This window comes from Erpetoichthys calabaricus, chromosome 14 (assembly GCF_900747795.2).
Source record: "Erpetoichthys calabaricus chromosome 14, fErpCal1.3, whole genome shotgun sequence".
Classification (NCBI taxonomy): domain Eukaryota; kingdom Metazoa; phylum Chordata; class Cladistia; order Polypteriformes; family Polypteridae; genus Erpetoichthys; species Erpetoichthys calabaricus.
In genome coordinates this window covers 19,501,225-19,527,245 of record NC_041407.2, presented here as the reverse complement: position 1 = coordinate 19,527,245, position 26,021 = coordinate 19,501,225, and the positions used below count along the sequence as shown (strand labels likewise).

The following is a 26,021-nucleotide window of genomic DNA, read 5'->3' as shown; positions in this document are numbered from 1 at the left end:
TTCTATTACTGGGAAGAGGAAGTCCTGCTCTCACCACAGCCTCATTTCTTCAATGCATGGATTCCACAAGATGCTGCAGACATACCTTTGAGATGCTGCTCCATGTCGACGTGAATGCATCACACAATGTCTCCAGATTTATCAGCTGCACCTTCCTTCTGCCAATCTTCTCTTCTACCACATCCCAAAGGTGTTCTGTTGAATTCATATCAGGTGAATGGGAAGGCCACTGAAGAACACTGAACTCATCGTCTTGTTCATGAAACCAGTGCATTAATAATAACAATAATAATTGATTACATTTGTGTAGTGCTTTTCTAAATACTCAAAGTGCTTTACATAGACAGAGGGGAACGACTTCAACCACCACCAAAGTGCGGCACCCATGTAGAAGATGCAATGGCAGCCATTATTGCACCAACACACTCGGCACACATTGAGAGGTTGTTAACCAATTTGTGACAGGGGATGGTTGGAAGAGACCATGATGGTCAAGTTGGCCTGGACATCAGGAAACACTCTATTCTTTTCAAAAGATGCCCAGGGATCTTTAATTACCTCATAGAGTCAGGACCTCGGGTTTATGTCTCAGCCGAAGAACGGCACCATTTTAACATCTCAGTGTGTCTCTATCACTGCACTGGGGCATTGGGATCCACTAACAGCCCTCAGGGTAAGCGTCCCCTGCTGGCCTCACCAACAGCAACCCAAGCTTTGCCATGATGGTCTCCCATCGAAGTACTGGCTGGGCACAGACAAGCTAAGCTTTAGCTGTATGACCTGTTCTGAAGCATAGGAGGTATGGCTGATTTGTGACATGCTGCATTATTGTGCGCGAAGTAACCATTAGATGTGTGAACTGTGGCCATTAAGGGTTTCAGATACTCAGCAACAATACTCAAATAGGCTCTGGCATTTAAGCAATAATTAATTTCTATTAGTGTGCCCAAAGTGTGCCAAGAAAGTATTACCCACATCGTTACACCACCACCACCAAGTTGGTTGGGAGTATGAACTGATAGCACGTTGCCGCACCCACCCACAAATCACCTGGATTGAGACCCGAATGCAGCAGGTGACATCTCAGCACCACACTGGAATGGTGTGAGTTTTTTTTTTAGTGTCTGGACTGTTAACATAAGGCAGGTTGGGTTAAAGGATTCATGATATCGGTATCAAACTCTGACCCAACCATCTGCATGCCACTGCAGAAATTAAAATTCGTCAGACCAGGCTACGTTTTTCCAGTCGTCATCTATCTAGTTTTGCTGACCCTGTGCCCACTGCAGCCTCAGCTTCCTGTTCTTGCCTGGCGGCAATGGAATCCAACATGGTCTTCTACCAGTGTAGACATTTGTTTTCTGAGATGTTTTTCTGCTCGCCACAGTTGTATGGAGTGGTTATGTGAGTTACTGTAGCTTTTCTCTCTGCTCGGACCAGTGTGGTTCTTCTTCTCTGACCTCTTTCATCTATAAGGCATCTAACTGCTGCTCACTGGATGATTTTTGTTTTTCACACCATTCTGTGTAAACTCTACAGACAGAAAATCCCAGGAGATCAGCAGTTGTAGAAATACTCAAACCAGCCCACCTGGCACCAACAATCATGCCACCATTGAAATCACTGAGATCAGATTTTTCCCCATTCTGGTTCTTTGATGTGAACATTAACTGAAGCTACTGACCTGGATCTGCCTGATTTTATGCTTTGTGCTGCTGCCACGTGACTGGCTGATTAGATATTTGCATTTATAAGCAGGTGCACAGGTGTTCCTAAGAATTTGCTCAGTGAGTTTATATTTCCCTATGCAAAATGCATTATGAGATAAAAAGCTGTTTTAAATCTGATGTGGGTCACCCTGGTGCCGGAATGCAAATACCTATAAAGTCATTTTTTTGTGTCGCCAGCTCTCAGCCCACCAGTGAAGTCTGTTGTCAGACACTGAAGGTTCAAAGCTCCACATACTGGGACTCCCGCACACTAAATACAGTGCATAATGGACTTTTCTCACATTGGTGGGCTAGTTTAATTTAGAATGTCCAGCAATTGGACGGGAGGCCATGTTAGACATATGTTGGTTGCTGCTGAAAGAGGTTTTTGGTGAGTCCAGCAGTGGACACTTACCCAGTGGTCTGTGTGTGGATCACAATGCAGTGAGAGTGTACTGTAAAAATGGTGCCATCCTTCAGATGAAACGTACAAAAAAACGGAATGTCCCAACTCTGTGGTCATAAGAGATCCCTTTCATAAAGAGTAGGGGGTATCCCGAAGTCCTGGTCCAGCACGGCCTCATCCATGTTGCCTTCCCTCCCGTTCATCCGCTGTCTCTAATTGGCTGTCTCTCTCATGCCTTAACCACCTCATAGCTAATGTGTGGTGAGCGGGCTGGTGCAATAATGGCTGCCATCACAGGTGGGTGCTACACATTGCTGGTGGCTGAAGTGGTTCCCTTCATTCTATGTAAAGCACTTTGAGTATTTAGAAAAGCAGCATATAAATGTAATCAATTATTATTGTTGTTATTATTAAAGCACTGGTTTCATGAACAAGACGATGAGTTCAGTGTTCTTCAGTGGCCTTCCCATTCACCCGATCTGAATCTAACAGAATGCCTTTGGGATGTAGTAGAAAAGACGATTAGCAGAAGGAAGGTGTAGCTGACAAATCTGCAGACATTTCACATCGACATGGAGCAGCATCTCAAAGGTATGTCTCAAGCATCTTGTGGAATCCATGCCACGAAGAAGTGAGGCTGTGATGAGAGCCAGAGTTCGCCCTACCCAGTAATAGCAGAATGGTCCAAAGAATTTGCTCAAGAAGTGTATTTGTTCATTTTTGAAATACATTTTTAAATATATTTTTGCATATATAGTATATTATTACTGCATTCTGGCTGTATCTCCTCCAGTGGGAATTAGTGACAAATAGTTTCCATTGTAATATAAGGAACAATGACAATAAGTTGAATGGAGAAAGTGATATATATCCATCCATCCATCCATTTTCCAACCCGCTGAATCCGAACACAGGGTCACGGGGGTCTGCTGGAGCCAATTCAGGGCACAAGGCAGGAACCAATCCCGGGCAGGGTGCCAACCCACCGCAGGACACACACAAACACACCCACCCACACACCAAGCCCAATTTAGAATCGCCAGTCCACCTAACCTGCATGTCTTTAGACTGTGGGAGGAAACCGGAGTTTCCCGGAGGAAACCCACGCAGACACGGGGAGAACATGCAAACTCCACACAGGGAGGACCCAGGAAGCGAACCCAGGTCCCCAGGTCTCCCAACTGCGAGGCAGCAGCGCTACCCACTGCGCCACCATGCCGCCCAAGTGGTATATAAATGTAAAGAATTATTATTATTAATGGAGATTTCATTGTGATATGTGGAAATAAATGCTCCTGTATGTATTAGAAGGGAGCAGAGTGGTAATTAACCTGAACCACTGCATGTCTTCCTTGTGTTCTTATAGATTTTGCTCCCTCACAACCAGCAAATGTTTGTTTTAGATGCCTTAGGGGTGACACTCCCTATGCGGAGTTCGCATGTTCTCCCCGTGTCTTTGTGGGTTTCCTCCGGGTGCCCCTGTTTCCTCCCACAGTCCAAAGGCATGCACGTTAGGTGCATTGGTGATTCTAAATTGTCCCTAGTGTGTGTGTGTGTGTGTGTGTGTGCGCACCCTGTGGTGGGCTGGCACCCTGCCCGGGGTTTGTTTCCTGCCTTGTGCCCTGTGTTGACTGGGATTGGCTCTAGCAGACCCCCGTGACCCTTTAGTTTGGATAATGGATGGATGGATGGATAGATGCCTTAACAAATCTGTGTGCTTGTGTAGCAAAGCCACACTCTGCTTTCATGGTGTTACATAAACTGAAAGGCTTCACAATGAATTTTATTATTTTATTTTCCTTATAAATTACCAATCTTTTTCACAACACACCAGAATAGGAAGATTTACCTTCTCTTACAAAGGAGAAAGACTTGATGAAATTGAACTGATCTGGACAATTTACTGATAAACAGCCAGGGAAGTCAATTAGCTGGCCAGCATTGCATAGCATTGCCTTGGGCAGCTGTCTTGATGCCAGGCGTAATCAGAACACCCTGGGCACCACAGCTTAACAGCTGGAGTTCAGTTTCTCAGCGCTAATTGAATTACAGCACTTCTTTTACCATAAGGAGTCGAGTTATGTGGTTTCACTTCAGTTTCTCAAAGATTCATGCTGTTTAGTGGCCTCCATTAACATGTCTTTATGAAGTTAAATTCCCCTTTTAATTCAAAGCAGCCTGCAGCTATGGCCTCAGCGTGGACTCTCTGTTTTGATCCACTGTTGATTGAAGGTATTATGTAAAAGGCTGACACTTGAGGTCTTGCGATGGGTAAAACTTATTAAACTATTAGCCATATTATCCTGTGTTGACTGGGCATCCACTTTAATAAAAATACAAGTGTCTGTGTGTCCATCTGGTTGCTATGTCTCTGTTATATGCCATTTGATATGGAATTCATAAAAGCAGTGCTAAAGCTTGTGATGTGCCATCTGTTGAAATTACAAATGTAATGCATTTTATTACTACAAATGTTTGTGATGCACGATCTGTTGGAGTGAAAAATGCAATGCATATGTCTCTGTCATATGTCATTTGGTATGTGCCATCTGCTGGAATGACAGATGCAATGCATTTTATTACTTGAAATGTTCGTGATGTGCCATTTGTTTAAATGACAAATGCAATGCATTTTATTACTATAAATGTTTGTGATGTGCCATCTGTTGGAATAACAAATGCAATGCATTTTATTACTAGAAATGTTCTATTTGTTGGAATGACAAATGCAATGCATTTTATTACTACAAATGTTTGTGATATGTGTGGCAGGAGTGGTTCAAAGTTTTGATGCCATGTATAGTAATTTGTATTATTGGCCCAATCTCTTGGGTGATGAGTCGGTCTGTTTAGAAAAATTAATACTTTTTAAATGTTAATAATATAACTAGACTGGTGGTATTATATTACATGGAATATTTTGACAGTGTCACACAGCATGTATTAATACAGTGAAAAAGAACTGGTGACAAGTTTGAATGCCTATCATTAACTGAAATGGAAACAAACACTCCTGTCGTGTCTCCATATAATCATTTGCACCTGACAGAGCAGTTAGATAATGCAGACACCAGCTTGCCGAGATTTATGCTGCCGGTGCACACAAGTCTGCATGCCCACTGCATCCTAGAGGCTCATCTGCCTTGTCAGGCTTTTCATGAACAGAAAGCTATCTGAAGGAGTCATGTCTTCTTAAGAATGTGCTGGGGGCAAACTGTGATCTAAACAAGCTTCCATTTTCCACACAGAAGCAATGTGCGCTTGAAATGTATTATCTTTTCAGAACAGAACTGCACAATTAGCCATACACTATGTAAGAGAACAGGCAGACTACGATAGAGTTGGGCCACCACCTGGGTGACCCTGAGTAACTGGAACAGGGGGGAAAAAAAAGCAAAAAAACATGCAATAATTTCAGAGACATCTACCTCAAGATAGTGCATCTTCCTGTGTTAAAGCAAGAAGAATACCAAAAGGTGAGTCCAGGTGGACGGTCACTGGAAATGACATCAGTAGTGTTACAGTGTCTTTCAGTCTGCAGAGGGAGGAAGAGAAAAGACATTAGGACACAGTGCCAGGAATTGCAATCCTAGGAGACCTTATTTGCCAGCTATCCCCCTGGGGATAAATAAAGTTCTATCTATCTATCTATCTATCTATCTATCTATCTATCTATCTATCTATCTATCTATCTATCTATCTATCTATCTATCTATCTATCTATCTATCTATCTATCTATATATCTTTCTATCTATCTATATATCTATGTATCTATCTATCTTTCTATCTATCTATATATCTTTCTATCTATCTATCTATCTATCTATCTATCTATCTATCTATCTATCTATGTATTATATAGTGCCTTTCTCTTCTATCTATCTATCTATCTATCTATCTATCTATCTATCTATCTATCTATCTATCTATCTATCTATGTATTATATAGTGCCTTTCATATCTATCTATCTATCTATCTATCTATCTATCTATCTATCTATCTATCTATCTATCTATCTATCTATCTATGTATTATATAGTGCCTTTCATATATCTATCTATCTATCTATCTATCTATCTATCTATCTATCTATCTATCTATCTATCTATCTATCATATAGTGCCTTTCATATCTATCTATCTATCTATCTATCTATCTATCTATCTATCTATCTATCTATCTATCTATCTATCTATCTTTTATTTCTTTTCTTTCTTTCTTTCTTTCTTTCTTTCTTTTCTTTCTTTCTTTCTTTCTTTCTTTCTTTCTTTCTTTCTTTCTTTCTTTCTTTCACCTTTTCCAAATCAACAAACACCAAACGCAGGTCTTTCTATTCATTTTGTTCAATTTATGATGTATATTTCCAAGGCCCTTTAAGGGTTTCTTGTGAAAAGGTTAAAATAAACAAAGGCATGAGACGGACCTTGTGAAGCAGGGACATTTACTATTCAGTGCACAGCTTTGTCTTTCATTTTGTTTTTCTTTCAACAGTTTCAAATTTGTGTTCATTTCAAAGCAAAATGCAGTGAATGTTTTTGTTTATAGCTGAACCACATAATTTAATAAATCTTGTAAAACAGAGCACAATATTTAATAATAATATCTACTAATACTACTAGTTGTCACGAAATGCTACAGTACGTGCTATTCAGTTTCACTAATGTACTATGAATTTGACATTTGCAGGTTTTATTTAAAAATTGCCTTATTTTTAAAGGTCATTTATATTTCATAGTTGGACTTTTCCAAATGGCACATTTCAAAATCACTTAATATTTATTTCAAAAGGTCTCTTTTCCAGATGCTTTTGTCATCTGTCAATCAATCTTTTTTAATACAGCTATTGCAGTTTTTCAAAATGTAATCCATCCATCCATTTACCAACCCGCTGAATCCGAACACAGGGTCACGGGGGGTCTGCTGGAGCCAATCCCAGCCAACACAGGGCACAAGGCAGGGAACCAATCCCGGGCAGGGTGCCAACCCACCACAGTCAAAATGTAATGACATATTTAAATATATCATTGCACTTTTTCATGTGATTATTTATTTCATAATTGTGTTTTTAATTATTTCATTTCAGCACATTGGTGTACTCTCTGCTCCTGCCAATTGAGATTACCAGTTAATTAAATATCTGTGACTCTAACAGTCCAATATTCTTTATGAATCACAAGGAGACACACACATTTTAGTGGCACAGCAGTAGTTGACTAGTAAAATATCAGCAGGTGGCTTTCTTTGACTTTTTGCAACCCAATGGAGCTGACTTATTAAATGACACTGTAATGGATGGCATAGAGAGGTTGGCATTCTGGCCGGGACTGAACAAGGATCCTTACCCATTGTGGGAGGCCAGTATAACAGAAGGACTGGGGAAGATAATTCAGGGTATGCTGGAACTTGTAGTCCCATGATGTAACCCTTTGGGGTTCTGTGGGGGCCGCCAGGGGAAGCTGAAGGGATTAACAATCCCTACTTTGTGGAACTTCTGATTGGGCCGGATGTACTTCCATCGGGCTGTGCCCTGACAACGGAAGTATTCCCTAGTCCAAGATTAAAGGAACCGCCCTGCCACATCCGGGCAAATTGGAATCGGGTGGAAGTGGACAAAGCGGAGGAAAGAAGAGAAAGAGAGAGAGAGAAGAAAAGGCTTGTGTGGTGGTTTGTTTCTCCTTTGTTTAAAGCCTGTTGTGAAAGGTATTTGTAAGATTGAACCCTTTTATTCACACTGGGACTTGTGTCTGTGAGGTTGTGTCAGGGATTTGGGATGCTGCAACGCCCCCTGGTGGTTCACAACAGTTTAGCTAATAATGCATTGCAGAATACGGAATGTCTAGTTGATAGCCTTACCTTGTGTTCTTCAGTTTCAGAAAAGTTGTCCTACATCCTCAATAGGATCCGTGATCACTTGTTCACCTACCAGTGACCGGAGCAGTCTGGTTTTTCGCCTATGAAGTCAACCATTGACCGCATCCTGGCACTGAGGGTTCTCATGGAGTGTAAACACGAATATCGGCAGAGTTTCTTTGCAGCCTTTGTTGATTTTCGCTGCCCTGTAGGACATCCTGAGGAAATCGCGAGATCCCCTCAAGGTTGCTGGATATCCTCACTAGGATCCGTGATCACTTGTTCACCTACCAGCGACCGGAGCAGTCTGGTTTTTTGCCTATAAAGTCAACTATTGACCGCATCCTGGCACTGAGGGTTCTCATGGAGTGCAAACACGAATATCGGCAGAGTTTCTTTGCAGCCTTTGTTGATTTTCGCTACCCTGTGGGACATCCTGAGGAAATTGCGGGATCCCCTCAAGGTTGCTGGATATCATGGCCGGCCTGTACGCTTGTACTGTGAGTGCTGTGCAGAGTGGAGGCAGGACCTCTGTGTTTTTCCCAGTTGATTCTGGGGTTTGTCAGGGGTCTGTTCTGCTCCTACTCTGTTCAATGCTTCCGTAGACTGGGTGTTGGGCAGGGTTGTGGGGTCCAGCGTCTGTGGGGCATCTGTTGGTGAAAAAAGATTCACGGATCTTGACTTTGCTGACGATGCTGTAATTTTCACGGAGTCAATGGAGGCTCTGATCGGGGCACTCGAGAGACTGAGTGAGGAGTCTGAGTGTCTGGGCTTGCGAGTGTCCTGATAAAAAACCAAAATCCAGGCCTTTAATGACCTCTTGGGCACAGCCATCAGCAGTGTGTCTGTCTGTGGAGAGAGTGTTGACCTCATTGAGAGATTTACTTACCTTGGCAGTGACATTCATATCTCTGGTGACTCTTCCTATGAAGTCGGTAGACGGATTGGGAGAGCATGGGGGGTCATGAGGTCACTGGAAAGGGGTGTATGGTGCTCCCGATATCTATGCAAAAGGACGAAGGTCCAAGTCTTTAGAGTCCTGGTGCTTGACATGGTTGCAAGCCATGGATGCTATCCAGTGACCTGAGATGAAGACTGGACTCCTGTATCTTCCTCATGCAGTCCTGAATGAGGCACATGACCTGCATTGTGAGGGAGTGTCAGTTACCACACTATGGTCATGTGGCGCGATTCCCCGAGGGTCATCAGGCTCATAGGATCCTCATTGTTGAAGGCCCCAGAGGCTGGATCAGGCCAAGGGGACCCCCACATAACACCTGGCTGCATTTCTTGGGGGGGGCGGGACTGGACCACATGTCTTCCTGGGGGGTTGCCAACTGGAATCCTGAGCTGTTTCATCGTGCATGCTCCCAACCTGACCTGACCCGCAGTGTTCTACATTCTGGGACAAATGTTTGCTTTTTTTTTTGCTCATTTTGAAAAACTCCTGTTTGCTACTAGGGGACCATGGGTAAGCAAGCTGTTTCAGACACAGTAACTGGATGGACACACTGATACTTATCCTTTAATTAAGGTGGATTGAACCAGAGAATGCGATGAGTCTATGGAATCTAAATAAAGAGCACTCAGTTGTTACTCATTGTGATATAAAGACAGTTGGAGAACAGCAGGACGTATTTGCCTGTCGTTTTATTATCTTTTTCAAATACCATTCACAAGAATAAGTCTCAATAGTTGTGTAATATCCTGGACGCCATCCCCTGCCTGCTTCTCTCTATTTCCAGAACATTCTGGCATATACAAGATTTACATGCCTGTCCTTTATCTCTCATCTGGATGTTTATGTTTAAAAGGGCAAAGCCTACACTGCAAAAAATGATTCTTATATAGTGCCTAACTTAGGCAACATGCTTCTTTTCATATTAGCAACAGCTTTATATATATATAGTTGGGTCCATAAATATTTGGACAGAGACAACTTTTTTCTCATTTTGGTTCTGTACATTACCACAATGAATTTTAAATTAAACAACTCCGATGCAGTTGAAGTGCAGACTTTCAGCTTTAATTCAGTGGGGAGAACAAAACGATTGAATAAAAATTTGAGGCAACTAAAGCATTTTTTTAACACAATCCCTTCATTTCAGGGGCTCAAAAGTAATTGGACAAGTTAAATAACTGGAAATAAAATGTTCATTTCTAATACTTGGTTGAAAACCCTTTGCTGGCAATGACAGCCTGAAGTCTTGAACTCCTGGACATCACCAGATGCTGGGTTTCCTCCTTTTTAATGCTCTGCCAGGCCTTTACTGCAGCGGCTTTCAGTTACTGTGTGTTTGTGGGCCTTTTCTGTCTGAAGTTTAGTCTTCAACAAGTGAAATGCCTGCTCACTTGGGTTAAGATCAGGTGACTGACTTGGCCATTCAAGAATTTTCTACTTCTTTGCTTTAATAAACTCCTGGGTTGCTTTGGCTGTATGTTTTGGGTCATTGTCCATCTGTATCATGAAACACCGCCCAATTAATTTGACTGCATTTAGCTGGATTTGAGCAGACAGTATGTCTCTGAACACCTCAGCATTCATTCGGCTGCTTCTGTCCTGTGTCACATCATCAATAAACACTAGTGTCCCAGTGCCACTGGCAGCCATCACACTGCCTCCACCGTGTTTTACAGATGATGTGCTATGCTTTGGATAATGAGCTGTTCCACACCTTCTCCATACTTTTTTCTTGCCATCATTCTGGTAGAGGTTGATCTTGGTTTCATCTGTCCAAAGAATGTTTTTCCAGAACTGTGCTGGCTTTTTTAGATGTTCTTTAGCAAAGTCCAATCTAGCCTTTCTATTCTTGAGGCTTATGAGTGGCTTGCACCTCGCAGTGCACCCTCTGTATTTTACTTTCATGCAGTCTTCTCTTTATGGTAGACTTGGATATCGATACGCCTACCCCCTGGAGAGTGTTGTTCACTTGGTTGGCTGTTGTGAAGGGGTTTTCTCTTCACCATGGAAATGATTCTGCGATCATCCACCACTGTTGTCTTCCGTGGATGTCCAGGTCTTTTTTTGCGTTGCTGAGTTCACCAGAGCTTGCTTTCTTTCCCAGGATGTACCAAACTGTAGATTTTGCCACTCGTAATATTGTAGCAATTTCTTGGATGGGTTTTTTCTGTTTTCGCAGGTTAAGGATGGCTTCTTTCATCTGCATGGATAGCTCCTTTGACCGCATGTTGTCTGTTCACAGCAAAATCTTCCACATGCAAGCACCCACACCTCAAATCAACTCCAGGCCTTTTATCTGCTTAATGATAATAATGATAATGATATAATAATATAATAATATAATAATAATAATAATCATATAATGATATATATGATAATGATATAACGACGGACTTGCCCACACCTACCCATGAAATAGCCTTTGAGTCAATTGTCCAATTACTTTTGAGCCCCTGAAATGAAGGGATTGTGTTCAGAAAATGCTTTAGTTGCCTCACATTTTTATGCAATCGTTTTGTTCACCCCCACTGAATTAAAGCTGAAAGTCTGCACTTTAACTGCATCTGAGTTGTTTCATTTAAAATTCATTGTGGCAATGTACAGAACCAAAATTAGAAAAAAGTTGTCTCTGTCCAAATATATATGGACCTAACTGTAATATATATATATAGTATATATATATATATATATATATATATATATAATATATAAATAAATATATCCATCCATCCATCCATCCATTGTCTCCCGCTTATCCAAGGTCGGGTCACGGGGGCAGCAGCTTGAGCAGAGATTCCAGACTTCCCTCTCCCCGGCCACTTCTTCTAGCTCTTCCGGGAGAATCCCGAGGCGTTCCCAGGCCAGGCCGGGAGACATAGTCCCTCCGCGTGTCCTGGGTCTTCCCCGGGGCCTCCTCCCGGTTGGACGTGCCCGGAACACCTCACCAGGGAGGCGTCCAGGAGGCATCCTGATCAGATGCCCGAGCCACCTCATCTGACTCCTCTCGATGCCGGAGGAGCAGCGGCTCTACTCTGAGCCCTTCCCGGATGACTGAGCTTCTCACCCTATGTTTAAGGGAGAGCCCAGACACCCTACGGAGGAAACTCATTTCAGCCGCTTGTATTCACGATCTCGTTCTTTCGGTCACTACCCATAGCTCAGACCATAAGTGAGCGTAGGAACATAGATCGACTGGTAAATTGAGAGCTTCGCCTTGCGGCTCAGCTCCTTTTTCACCACGACAGACCGATGCAGAGCCCGCATTACTGCGGATGCTGCACCGATCCGCCTGTCGATCTCACGCTCCATTCTTCCCTCACCTCGTGAACAAGACCCTGAGATACTTGAACTCCTCCACTTGGGCAGGATCTCGCTACCAACCCTGAAAGGGCACTCCACCCTTTTCCGGCTGAGGACCATGGTCTCGGATTTGGAGGTGCTGATTCTCATCCCAGCCGCTTCACCACTCGGCTGCGAACCGATCCAGAGAGAGCTGAAGATCACGGCCTGATGAAGCAAACAGGACAACATCATCTGCAAAAAGCAGTGACCCAATCCTGAGCCCCACCAAACCGGACCCCCCTCAACGCCCTGGCTGCGCCTAGAAATTCTGTCCATAAAAGTTATGAACAGAATCGGTGACAAAGGGCAGCCCTGGCGGAGGTCCAACTCTCACTGGAAACAGGTTCAACTTACTCGCCGGCAATGCGGACCAGGCTCTGGCAACAATCGTACTGGGACCGAACAGCCCTTATCAAGGGGGGCCGGTACCCCATACTCTCGGGGTACCCCCCACAGGATTCCCCGAGGGACACGGTTGAATGCCTTTTCCAAGTCCACAAAACACATGTAGACTGGTTGGGCAAACTCCCATGCACCCTCCAGGACCCTACTAAGGGTATAGAGCTGGTCCACTGTTCCCCGACCAGGATGAAAACCACACTGTTCCTCCTGAATCCGAGGCTCGACTATCCAACGGACCCTCCTCTCCAGGACCCCTGAATAGAAATTTCCAGGGAGGCTGAGGAGTGTGATCCCTCTGTAGTTGGAACACACCCTCCGATCCCCCTTCTTTAAGAAGGGGGACTACCACCCCTGGTCTGCCAATCCAGAGGCACTGTCCCTGATGTCCATGCGATGTTGCAGAGGCGTGTCAACCAAGACAGCCCTACAACATCCAGAGCCTTGAGGAACTCCGGGCGTATCTCATCCACCCCCGGGGGCCCTGCCACCAAAGAGTTTTTTTGACCACCTCGGTGACCTCAGTCTCAGAGATGGGGGAGCCCACCTCCGAGTCCCCAGGCTCTGCTTCCTCATTGGAAGGCATGTGAGTGGGATTGAGGAGGTCTTCGAAGTATTCCCCCCACCGACCCACAACGTCCCGAGTCGAGGTCAGCAGCGCACCATCCCCAACCATATACAGTGTTGACACTGCACTGCTTCCCCTTCCTAAGACGCCGGACGGTGGACCAGAATCTCCTCAATAGCCGTCCGAAAGTCGTTCTCCATGGCCTTCCCAAACTCCTCCCACGCCCGAGTTTTTGCCTCAGCAACCACCAAAGCCACATTCGGCTTAGCCTGCCGGTACCTATCAGCTGCCTCCAGGGTCCTACAGGACAAAAGGGACCGGTAGGACTCCTTCTTCAGCTTGACGGCATCCTTCACCGCCAGTGTCCACCAACGGGGTTCGGGGATTGCCGCCATGACAGGCACCGACCACCTTACGGCCACAGCTCCGGTCAGCTGCCTCAACAATAGAGGCACAGAACATGGCCCATTCGGACTCAATGTCCCCCCACCTCCCTCGGGATGTGGTCAAAGTTCTGCCGGAGGTGGGAGTTGAAGCTACTTCTGACAGGGGTTACTGCCAGACGTTCCCAGCAGACCCTCACAACACGTTTGGGCCACCCACGCCTGACCGGCATCCTCCCCCACCATCGAAGCCAACTCACCACAAGGTGGTGATCAGTTGACAGCTCCGCTCCTCTCTTCACCCGAGTGTCCAAGACATGTGGTCGCAAGTCCGACGACACGACCACAAAGTCGATCATCGAACTGAGGCTAGGGTGTCCTGGTGCCAAGTGCACATATGAACACCCTATGCTTGAACATGGTGTTCGTTATGGACAATCTGTGACGAGCACAGAAGTCCAATAACAAAGCACCACTCGGGTTCAGATCGGGGAGGCCATTCCTCCCAATCACGCCCTAACCCTAACCCTAACCCTAACCCTCAGACTATATGCCAGATACCAAGTACAAGTCCAATAGTTGACTTTATTATTATTATTATTATTATTAATAAACAGTGCACAAAGCACCCTCCTCTCCACAATACTCATATAAACACTACAATAATCAATAATAAACAATCCTCCACTCTCCCAGACACGTTGTCACCCTTCCACCCAGCTCAGCTCAACTCTGGAATCTCCCACAGTCCTTTATATAGTCCGTGACCCAGAAGTGCTCCTGAACCCCTGTCCATGTGACTTCTTAGCACTTCCGGGTCAGATCCAAAAGTCTTCTTTTCATCCCGGAAGTACGTCTGTCTTTTTGTTCATGTGATTATGATGCCCTTCCGGGTTGTATGCGAAAGTCTCGCTGCTCCTCCCTGCAGCGCCTTCTAGGGGTCCCTGTGGTATCCAGCAGGGTTGTGGATGAAAACTCCAATGTCCATAATTCCCTACTGGCATTCGGGGTACCACCATGCTGCAGGGAGAGCTCCATCTGGCGGCCTGGGGGTATTGGCCGGGATGAAAGGCCGGCCATATCCCACAATATATATATATATATATATATATATATATATACTGTATATATCGATGTGTGTGTGTGTGTGTAGAGTATGGTGCACTGGTTTGTGCCACTAAGTTGTGGATCTCGCGTCCTGGATTGCCGTCCTGTGCCTGGTCTTTACAGATTTGGACTCTGAATACTCTGACTTTGCATTCTTTCCACATCCCTGAAGGTGTCCGAGCTGAGCTGAGTGAGTCCTGTGGTGTGCTGATGCAGTTGGACAGGCTCTGTGGCTTCTGTGACTATGAAAAGGATTAACTGGCCCTGAGAATTCTTATGTAAATTTATGTAAAATATATGTAACAAGTAAATAAACAAAAAGAAAATCACATGCCTACCTACATAGCTATTTTAAGCCTAAATTGCAGCGGCATACTAATTAATGATTATATTTGCTGCATACTCCCTCACTTGTGCACACACCCACACTCACTTACACCGAGCCAATTTAGGAACGACATTTAACCCAACCTTAATGCTTTCGAGATGTGGGAGGAAACGGGGAAAACCAAAATAGATATGAAAAAAAAAAACACAAAGTCCACTTGACCTGCGGTTTAACCCCGATCACTGAAGCTGTTAAGCATCAGCGCCAAGCACCATGCCACCTTGAATTAAATTCTTTCATTTCATTCATTTTGTAATGGTGATGGACAGGTTGACAGACGAGATTAGACAGTAGTCCCTGCAGACTGTGATGTTTGCTGATGACATTGTGATCTGTAGCGACAGTAGGGAGCAGGTTGAGGAGACCCTGGAGAGGTGGAGATCTGCTCTAGAGAGGAGAGGAATGAAGGTCAGTAGGAACAAAACAGAATACATGTGTGTGAATGAGAGGGAAGTCAGAGGAATGGTGAGGATGCAGGGAGTAGAGTTGGCGAAGGTGGATGAGTTTAAATACTTGGGATCAACAGTACAGAGCAATGGGGATTGTGGAAGAGAAGTGAAGAAAGAGAGTGCAGGCAGGGTGGAGTGGGTGGAGAAGAGTGACAGGAGTGATTTGTGACAGACGGGCATCAGCAAGAGTGAAAGGGAAGGTCTATAGGACGGTAGTGAGACCCGCTATGTTATATGGGTTGGAGATGGTGGCACTGACCAGAAAGCAGGAGACAGAGCTGGAGGTAGAAGAGATAAAGATGCTAAGATTTGCATTGGGTGTGACAAGAATGGACAGGATTAGAAATGAGGACATTAGAGGTTGGACAGCTCAAGTTGGACGGTTGGGAGACAAAGTCAGAGAGGTGAGATTGTGTTGGTTTGGACATGTGCAGAGGAGAGATGCTGGGCATATTGGGAGAAGGATGCTAAGGATAGAGCTGCCAGGCAAGATGAAAAGAGGAAGGCCTAAGAGGAGGTTTATGGATATGGTGAGAGGACATGCAGGTAATGGGTGCAACAGAACAAGATGCAGAGGACAGAAAGATATGGAAGAAGATGATCTGCTGTGACAACCCGTAATGGGAGCAGCGGAAAGAAGAAGTCATTCATTTTCTGAACCCCTTATATTCTTAAGCTGGGTCAAGGAAAGAAAGGTGTTCAATTTCTTCAGAGGGATTTCAGACATGGGGGCCTCCTGAATGTCATTTTTTTGTTTTGGTCATTTGGGCCAGTTTCTGAGCACTTGTGTATGCAGTTGGACCAGAGTTGTTTTATTTTAAATATAGACATTGTGGGGCACCATCACTTGCCAATTAATAACTGCTGTTAAAATTGCAGATTTGTTTTCATCCAGTATATATGGAGCAATATTCTGGACAAAATTATATACATTTTAAATATACACAAATAAATAAACATAAGGTGAAATGTGACAATTGCAACCAGTAGGGGGCACAACAGTGTCCCAGACCCAGTCATTTGTAATCCCCTAAGCATAAAGGACAGCCAATAATCATACAAACAAAGAAATTCTATCCACTCATTCCGCCTCCAGTCGAGTCTCGCCTTCTGCCTCCCAACTCATAACAGCTTCTGGTGAACCAGCATTTCCGGGTTATTTGAAAGCCAGGACAGCACCCTATTGTGGCTCCCAGGGACACCAACAGTGTTGTACTTCAGAACTCCAGTTCCCATTACCCCTTGTGGGGTGTCCTCCAGGAGTCCACTGCCTCCTAACATATGGGGGATGGAACTGCTCCTGGCCTTTGGCTTCTGTTTGTCCATCCCTTGGCACCTTCCATCTGGTCCAGAGGTCATGCCATCATCCAGCTGGAATGCCCATCTGTCCTCCATGGCACTCACACAATAAATAAATAAATAAAAATACAACAACATGTGAGCATAAATAATTAAGAGTGGCATGCAAAAATGTGTTCTGATTTATCTTACAAAGTGGCCAAAGTGGAATGAGGACTTTAAAAAGGTGGGAATCCCATCAGCCTGCCCAGAGTAGGGGTATCAGAAGGCAGCCTAGCTTTCACTAGAGTGGTTGTCTTTGACCTACACCAAGCCAAAATGCTCTTCAAAATATAACTTAAAAATATATACTATGAAAGTATTTATTTAAATAATATTTGCATCAGTTTTGGGGGCTTTTTGATTGGTTAAAGGCTATATCTTGGAGTTTAAAATATCAATCAATATCAATATTTTGAGTTATTGTTTCAATCTGATTTCTAATTTTTGTTTTGAAACAGGCCAGACACTGGTATGGAATGTTGTTTTCTTCAAATAATACTAATAAAATTATAAAAAAAAAAAAATGGGACAAACACCATTTTGTGACAAACGCCGCCCTTTTGTCTAACCGTTGCTGCAATAGTTGTTAGGGGTGGGGATTCGGAATTCGTGTCCTCCCATAACGGGTTAAAATGCCATCAGTGAGATCACGTTCTTATCCGAGTTTACGGAGAGAAACATTGCCTTTTTGTGTCAAATTTGGTCTATTTCTAACCCTTTTTCTAGCGTTTTCAGGCCTGACCTTTTGCAACAAATTTAGATCCTGATTTTCATTTCACTTTCACTTGAGTTTCCTTTTTGTCTCCTGGTTTTTAACTTTTTGCCTGTTTTTCGATTTCGTCCATCTCCCGATCTGCATCTCAAATCTTCAACTGTAGAACAATGGAAATGTCTTGGAAAATGCTTAACATGCCCCCACAAGGGAGGGGGATCACCTGCAACCCCTGGCTTGGATTTATTAGAGGACTATGTAAATCTAAGTAGCAAAATCAAGAAATAATCAAAGAATATAAAATACAATACTCACCAATCCCACCAGAATGCATTGAAAATGAACTGCCCTGGACTTCAGTTCCCAGCCTGCCTTAATATGAGCTGGGGGCGGTCCCTTAATGGTGATGGACAGGTGACTCCACCCACAAAATACAAGGAACATTAGAGAACAGCAAAACTCACATAGATAATAATAACTAAATAGAATACAATTAACAGATAATACATAATTGGACTGTAATCAGAATATACTGTGAGTTTAATGTCACTGTGCTCTGTGCAAATATTTTAAATGTGCTTCTTCTCAAATGTACAGCTAAGGCCAGATTTAGCATATAGGGGCTCATCATTTAGAACTGCTAGGCAAGCATTAGAAGACGAGAAAGGGACAACTACAAAAATGGGCATTGTACTATTTCTACGTGCATGAAATTGAATCCCCTCTTTGCCTTGTTTGGAATGGCATAATTTACCTACTGTAAGTAAGGGCCTGCACATGGAGAAAGAGTATAAAGCCTTGGAACATTGCCCGGCACACTTTGAAGCCAACGGACAGATGGAAGATTACGTTATCCGATCCTGAAAATCCTTTCAGCGCAGCGCCAAAAATGGCAGACTCTCATATGGGTTTCTCATTGGCTTCCTTGTCTGTTATGCCACGTAAATCCTCATTAAAGAAAGCTAAGTTATTTTCTCTTATGTGATTTCTTACCGCCGTATCACCATGGGAGGGATTTCGCCTTTTTAAATTATATCTGTACAATGGGGCTCCGCCCCCTGCTCGCTTCGATCGCCTACTCCTGGCGTTGGGTATCCTGAAATACATTAGTTGAGCTCGTTCGTTTTGGAGCCGTGCCCGCTTTGCCCGCGGCATTTCAGACACGCGTTGTAGGCGCCTGCGTTCATTGAGTTTATCCAGGCGGGCTCATGTTTGTATATCCGTCAGTCGAGCTCGTTCGTTTTGAACCCGTGCCTGCTTTGCTTCCGCAGTTTCAGACGCGCGTTGTAGGCGCCTGCGTTCATTGATCTTATCCAGGTGGGCTCGTGTTTGTATCGTTGAGCTGTATTGTGTTTGAATTTGGTATAAAACGTTCAGCGGTTTGTACAATCCCAAGCAGCACATTATTCCTAACTTCACTCTGCAGTAGTGCCACTCACAATATGGCGGTGACACCTGCGCCTTCACTCCGCCGTAGTGCCACTCACAATATGGTGGTGACGCCTGCGCCTTCACTCCGCAGTAGTGCCACTCCCAATATGGCGGTGACGCCTGCACCTTCCGTACTATGTCGGGTTTCACTTTGCTGTGTAGGCGCCTTTACCTTTCGTACTTTCCCGCGCCTTCCGACGCGCGATGTAGGCACCTGCACCTTCCGTACTATGTCGGGTTTGCCTCTGCTGTGTGTTGTGGACGTTTAGGGTTCCGTATTTTCTGGGCTTGTTGCTTTATTTCTTATTTCTGTTAGTTGAGCTCTTTCGTTGTTGGCGGTGTATAGCGCGTTGTAGGCGCCTGTGCTTTCCGTACCATCTCAGGTTTGATTATGCTGTGTGTTGTGGACCTTTGTGGACTCCGTAGTCTGTCCCGTTTCACTCTGGAGCGGGGCGCTGACTCCTCTTGTTTGTGTGGCTGTGTCGTTTGTAGTCTCTCCCGTTTCACTCTGGGGCGGGGGGCTGATTCCTCGTTTTTGTGTGGCGCCTGCGCACTATGTCTCCTGCGTCCATGGGCATGTACCTGCGTCCATATCCAGTTTACCATTCTCAGTTAGTAATATGGATAGTTTTGGGTTACTTAAAATGCTACAATTACAAAAGAAGTTATTCTAACCAGGGAGCTAGCGCCCTCTGCTGGATAGATGGACCAATAATAAATTAACAGAACAATGGAAATAATGCATTGCAGAACACAGAAAGTCTAGTTGAAAGCTTCACCTTGTGTTCTTCATTTTTGGAATAGCTGTTCTACATCCTCAGTAGGATCACCTACCAGTGATTGGAGCAGTCTGGAAAACAATGAACAGTAATGAAAAAAATCTACGAAGATAAAATGAAACCATTTAAACATTAGGGAAGAAGCAAAACACTTTATTGCTTTCAGTTTTGCAACACAACCACAAAGGTAACTTTAATGTATGCACTTCTTTCCCTCGGTATGCACTTTCAGCTCCAGCAGGACAGGTGACTCACTCCGAGTCCCCACATCTACAGTGAAATTTCAGTAGGCTTTGTAAACTGAGCAAAGAGAACCGTTGAGCTATTCGATTTCTGTGTGTCTGCCTGGCTTTTCACTTTTCCCCAGTTGCTGCTAATCCAAATATTTTTATTTTCCTGGGAGTCTGGGAAATGGAGGAGGTCCTACTTCAAACTGTCTGCTTCCAGCAAGTTGAGCCCCTGTAGACACCGGGATCGTTTTCTTGTCTTTTTCTTTTATTTCTTTCCAGATGAAGACATCGTTTCCATGGCAGACTCTACCATCACTATAGATGACATCGAGGGGGAGCTCTTCAAGATTGAAAGGATAAGGGAGGTCCTGGTCAGGAGGGAGTCGGAGCTCAGATACATGTAAGCCCAAATACTTTTACAATAATTATCTGTGAAACACTGCCCCCTTATAAAGTTTTTCATATTTTTAAAAGTGGTGATTTTTTTATCATCTGATCTCATTACTTTGGAACGTTTTCTTGTTGAGTTTGTATGGTGTCATGTCTCAGTGCTGGGAGGTGGGGGTTCAAGTTCATGATTTATGTCTCTTTTGTTCATTTTCGATTCTTTGATTTAAGTTGGTTATGTTAATGTTGCATTTGATGAATATGCGCACTGCTCCTTGTTTCTTTATGCATGCAAGCCACTGCCAGGAGCTGCCCACCCCCTTATGAATCTGGGGGGATCTTCCACAGTTCCTGGTGGCTCATTATGAATATGCTTTGGGGTGGTGAGTGGATTAGTGTTTTGCTCGTGTTTCACCATTTACTGGATTTTTTTAATTGATCTATTGCTCTACTTGAGATATCGTATCAGCACTCTGTTCGATTTTGGATTTGTCTTTAACAGACATTGTACACCTTTTGTGTTCTTCAGAGCTACTCCGTGTAACAGAACATTTTTTTTTTGGTTATTGATAAATATTTTTACAGTATATGTAAAGATTGTTGTTTGCCCTTGTTACTAACCTGGTTTGATAGTTTCACCCTCTAGTGGGCATTTGTGGGACTACGTGCTTTGGAATTCTTAGGCGTTTGCGACTCCTGACAGTCAGCTACCTTCAAGTAAGTCTGATGCACCCCCCCCCCCCCCCCAAACTCCGACTTTCACTGAGGTCCCAGTTCATCTAGCCCCTAATAGACGGCCTTGCACAGTTTGGTGGGTTGGCTCAGTTAGCATGGTCTTTAGGAACAACAGTGACACGCCGTAGTCTATCAAGCCAGTTAGCTTTGCCTTTCAATAGGCTACAATGGCGTGGAAAGTATTCCATCCCCTTGAAAGTCTTCTAGATTTGCATACAGTTGTCCATTCAGTAATTTTTAATAACTCTTATTCTGCAACAATACATTTCCAAAGTCAAAATAAACCATGATAAACTGAAGAAGAATACAGTGATCCCTCCTCGATCGCGAGGGTTGCGTTCCAGAACCCCCCGCGAAAGGTGAAAATCCGTGAAGTAGAAACCATATGTTTATATGGTTATTTTTATATTGTCTTGCTTGGGTCACAGATTTGCACAGAAACACAGGAGGTTGTAGAGAGACAGGAACTTTATTCAAACACTGCAAACAAACATTTGTTTCTTTTTCAAAAGTTTAAACTGTGCTCCATGACAAGACAGAGATGACAGTTCCGTCTCACAATTAAAAGAATGCAAACATATCTTCCTCTTCAAAGGAGTGCATGTCAGGAGCAGAGAATGTCAGAGAGAGAGAGAAAAGCAAACAATCAAAAACTGACAGGTGCTTTTTGGGCTTTTAAGTATTCAAAGCACCGTGCGGGAAGCATGTTGCTTGACAAAGCAGCTGCAAGGAAGGGAGCAATGTGAAGGTAGTCTTTCAGCACTTTTTAGACGAGCGTCCGTATCCTCTAGGGGTGTGAACAGACCCAAGGTTATTATAGTTTTGCCTTTTTATATTAGTTTTTATTTCTATATTTTTTCTGACCTTACTTGGAAATTCAGTTTAGTTTTAGTTTTCCTTCATTGCGTATTTTTAGTTTTAGTTTAGTTTTTATTTCACAAAGACATTTCTATTTTATTTTTATATATATTAGTTTCAGTTTTAGTTTTACTAATTATGGCATGGAGCGTCTATGGAGTTAGTTTTGTGTCACAATCAGACAGAACTGTACACTTAACAGATTTGGATATGAGTTTAATGTTAGTGGAAGCATACTACACTGCCTGGTTTACTATCTGGTTTTGTTTTTGTCTGATAATAACAAGCATAATCAAAACTAGACACTGAATATGAACAATTTTACACAATTTTATCATTTTAAAAATATTTTCTCATGAAAATCACAGGGGCTTAGGAAGAACAAGGCTCTTAGACTTGAATGAGTGTGCAGACTCCACCTAGCTGTATTAAGGGAAACAAAGAACAACAAGCATGTAGTGTCAAGGTTAGGGGCAGTGAGACTTGAATAGACCACCATAAAGGACAGTAAGCCCATAATGAGAAGAGCAAGAGCAGGTAATAGGAGTACGGACAGGCATAAAACAACAGAGATCTCAGAGAGTCTGAGATTAAGAACAACATATACATTATCTAAACCTGTTTATCCAGAGTAGAACTGCAGGAAATCTGGAGTCTACCTCAGCAGGTTTGGATGCAAGGCAGGAAAAATCCCTGGTATGCAATATGTTTGATAAGGCTGATGTTAAGAACAAAAAGAATATGATATTTCAACTATCTATTTTGATAAAGAGAGAAAAACATTGAAAAAAGGGAGACAAATATTTTAAAATATAATTCTGCTAATGGATTACTTTCACAATATCAGGTATTTTGAGTTGTGAATATGAACTGAAAAAGATAAAAATTAATAAATATGGAATAAATACAAAACCCATTAGTATGTTTAGTTTTTCATCACTTATCAGACTGTCTACCTTTGTTTGTATCGCTTCGTTGTTAAACAATGTTTTTAAAGCAAAAGTGACTGGTCAGCAACAACATGCTGATCTTGTATGATGACCTAGTCAGTCTCTCAATCAGTGCCATTTTATTTTCAAAAACCGGGAGTGCTCTCCCCTCGATTTTCTTGTATACTCAGATATGGGGATGGACATTTGAGGAGTAAACCGCAAGACAATGATTATATTTTTATATTCTGTACATTAAGGAACCATCAACAAGAAATCAATTTAATAATATATTGAACAATTATTATAAAAGTGAATTTGAATAAATCGGACTCTGCAACTGTATAAATAAAAAAAAATCGAGTATGTGTTCAGGTAAAGTACCACTTCTGGGTGATGGATTTGGCCCAACAGTTAATACAGAAGTATAATTGTGGCGTAACAACCACATGCTGAATTTCATCCATCTATCTAGTTGCGTTTTTGAGTTATCGTGTTTTTACACACACACACACAAGTACACGCACACACACACACAGGCCCACACACACACACACACACGCACGCACACGCACACGCACACACAGTTCCAAAGAACAATATTGTTGGACACTGGTTAGTCTATAACGTCAAGATTCATCAAAATATCTTGGTCGAATTTTTTCATGATTACTATACTTTCTCTATACTTCGTATATGAGAAAGTAAAAATGATTTCTCCAGTGCGAAGTGGCAGGTGAATTGCTGTCAACAAAAAGCAGACACCTGAGAAATAAACTGAAACGTTACTCACTCGTGATTTTTCTGTCCATATGGTAAATGTTTTGTTGACAAGCACATTCTGATTTCAGCCGTTTGAATTACATCTTGATATAGAACAAGCGCAAAGAAAGGTGGCATGAAAATCGCTTTCTATTTCGCATGCTTTACGCACCCGCACTCAGCTTGCTCTGTCACCGCAAATGCTGTGTGAACAGCCGCCCTCAGTCACCAGCCGCCGTTCACTGGATGAATATATGCGGGCGGCTCGTGGTGGATGACTTTCTGTTTAAGAGTTAAAACTTACAAGGGTTAAAGACTAATGGCAAGAATATTCATTCAAAAACGAAAACTAAAAATATTTTAGTAAATTATTATCTTATTTCAGTTAGTCTTTCCAGCTACTTTAATAGTTTTATTTAGTTTTAGTTTTTCATTTCGGTTTTGTTAATTATTTTATTTCAGTTTACGAAAATGTTTTTTTAATAATAGTTTCAGTTTTGATTTTAGTTTTCGTTAACTATAATAATCTTGAACAGACCCCCTGCTCACACCCCCTCCGTCAGGAGCAGAGAATGTCAGAGCAAGAGAAAGAAAAGCAAACAATCAAAAATCAATAGGGCTGTTTGAGCTTTTAAGTATGTGAAGCACCGTGTGGGAAGCATATGGCTTGACAAAGTAACCACAAGTAAGCCCAGCAAGGAAGGGAGCAAAGTGAAGGTAGTCTTTCAGCGTTTTTTTAGGAGCGGCCGTATCCTCTAGGGGTGCGAACAGCCCCCGTGCTCACAATATATTTGAGGAGTTTTATTTAATACGTAATACGTGCTCTGGTTGGGTAGCTTCTCAGCCATCTGCTAATAGTGTCCCTTGTATGAAATCAGCTGGGCAAACCAACTGAGGAAGCATGTACCAGAAATGAAAAGACCCATTGTCCACTGAAACCCACAAACCAGTGAAAAATCCACGATATATATTTAAATATGCTTACATATAAAATCCGCGATAGAGTGAAGCCGCGAAAGTCGAAGCGCGATATAGTGAGGGATTACTGTAACTCCAAAGTTAGTGTCTGTCTAAGTATTCAAACCTTACACATGAATACTTTGTCGAGAACCCTTTTCCTGCAGTAACTGCCTTCATTCTTTTGGGGAAGGTATGTCCCAGTTTTGCTTATTGTTCATGAGGGATTTTTCCCCATTCTTTATAGAGACCCTCTAGGTTGGTGGGGTGGACAGCAGTTTTCAAGCAGTGCCACAGATTCCCAATAGGGTTAAGTTCGGGGCTTTGACTTGGCCAGTCCAAAACATTCACCTTTCTGTTTTTGAACCATTTCAGTGTCTCTTTGACCTTATGCTTAAAGTCCTTATCTCTCTATTATAAAAAAAAAAATCTTTGGAAGGGAGACTAGGGAGACGAGACGTGGTCTTCTCGGAAGACAATTTGAAGTCCCGCAAGAGACACTTTAACTTGCTCCCAGCTATTAAAACAACACCAAGCGACAAGCAAAACACGCAGCTCGCCAGTAGCAGAAAGCCTGCAGATGATCCGACCGCTTCTCCTTACATGCGTTCAGCCACCCTAACCCCTACCCACCCCCTCCCCCACCCTTCACAACGCAAGTGGCAGAGACGCGAAGTGGCAAAAGGACAGCTGCTGTACAGGCTTTAAAAAGATCGAGGGGCAGCGCGACAGCAGCAGAAAGACAGCAGATGATCCGACCGCTTCTCCTTAGTGTGCGTTCAGCCGCACCCCCATCACAACGCGAACAGCGTTCTACATCCTGCGAGAAAGAGATTTAACCATGCCCGGGGCCGGAAATAAAGGACAAGTATTGTTTTTACAAAGTCACGCGAGACAAGGCAGTGAGACATCATTTAAAACAAGTCCACAGACATCTAACCTAGCAGTTGTTGGATTGCTGTTGGCAGACACGCTTCATGGGCTCCCAGCTCTTAAAACAACGACAAGCGACAAGCTAAACACACAGCTTGTCAGCAGCAGAAAGCCAGCAGATGATCCAACCGCTTCTCCTTAGTGTGCGTTCAGCCTCACCCGCTTCACAACGCGAGCAGCGTTATACGTCCTGCGAGAAAGAGATGTAACCATGCCTTGGGCCGGAAATAAAGGACAAGTATTGTTTTTACAAAAGTTTTAAAGTAAAAGTGAAAATAATGCATATGTAACAATTCCCATGAAATGGAATCTCTTTAAATTGTATATCTGGTAAACCAAACCTGGGAGCGGGCGAGCAAAGTGAGCAGGGGGCAGAGCCCCCTAGTCATGTTAAAAGATGAAT

General features: G+C 43.3%; 1 protein-coding gene across 1 annotated transcript in view; it reads left to right on the top strand.

Moving 5' to 3' along the window:
- Positions 1-26,021, top strand: part of LOC114665123 (bMERB domain-containing protein 1-like) — a 60,270-nt gene that overhangs the window by 16,338 nt on the left and 17,911 nt on the right. The window contains exon 2 of the mRNA XM_028819524.2: positions 20,337-20,457. Within this exon, the coding sequence (XP_028675357.1) occupies positions 20,337-20,457 (121 nt within the window). The remainder of the gene's footprint in view (positions 1-20,336; positions 20,458-26,021) is intronic.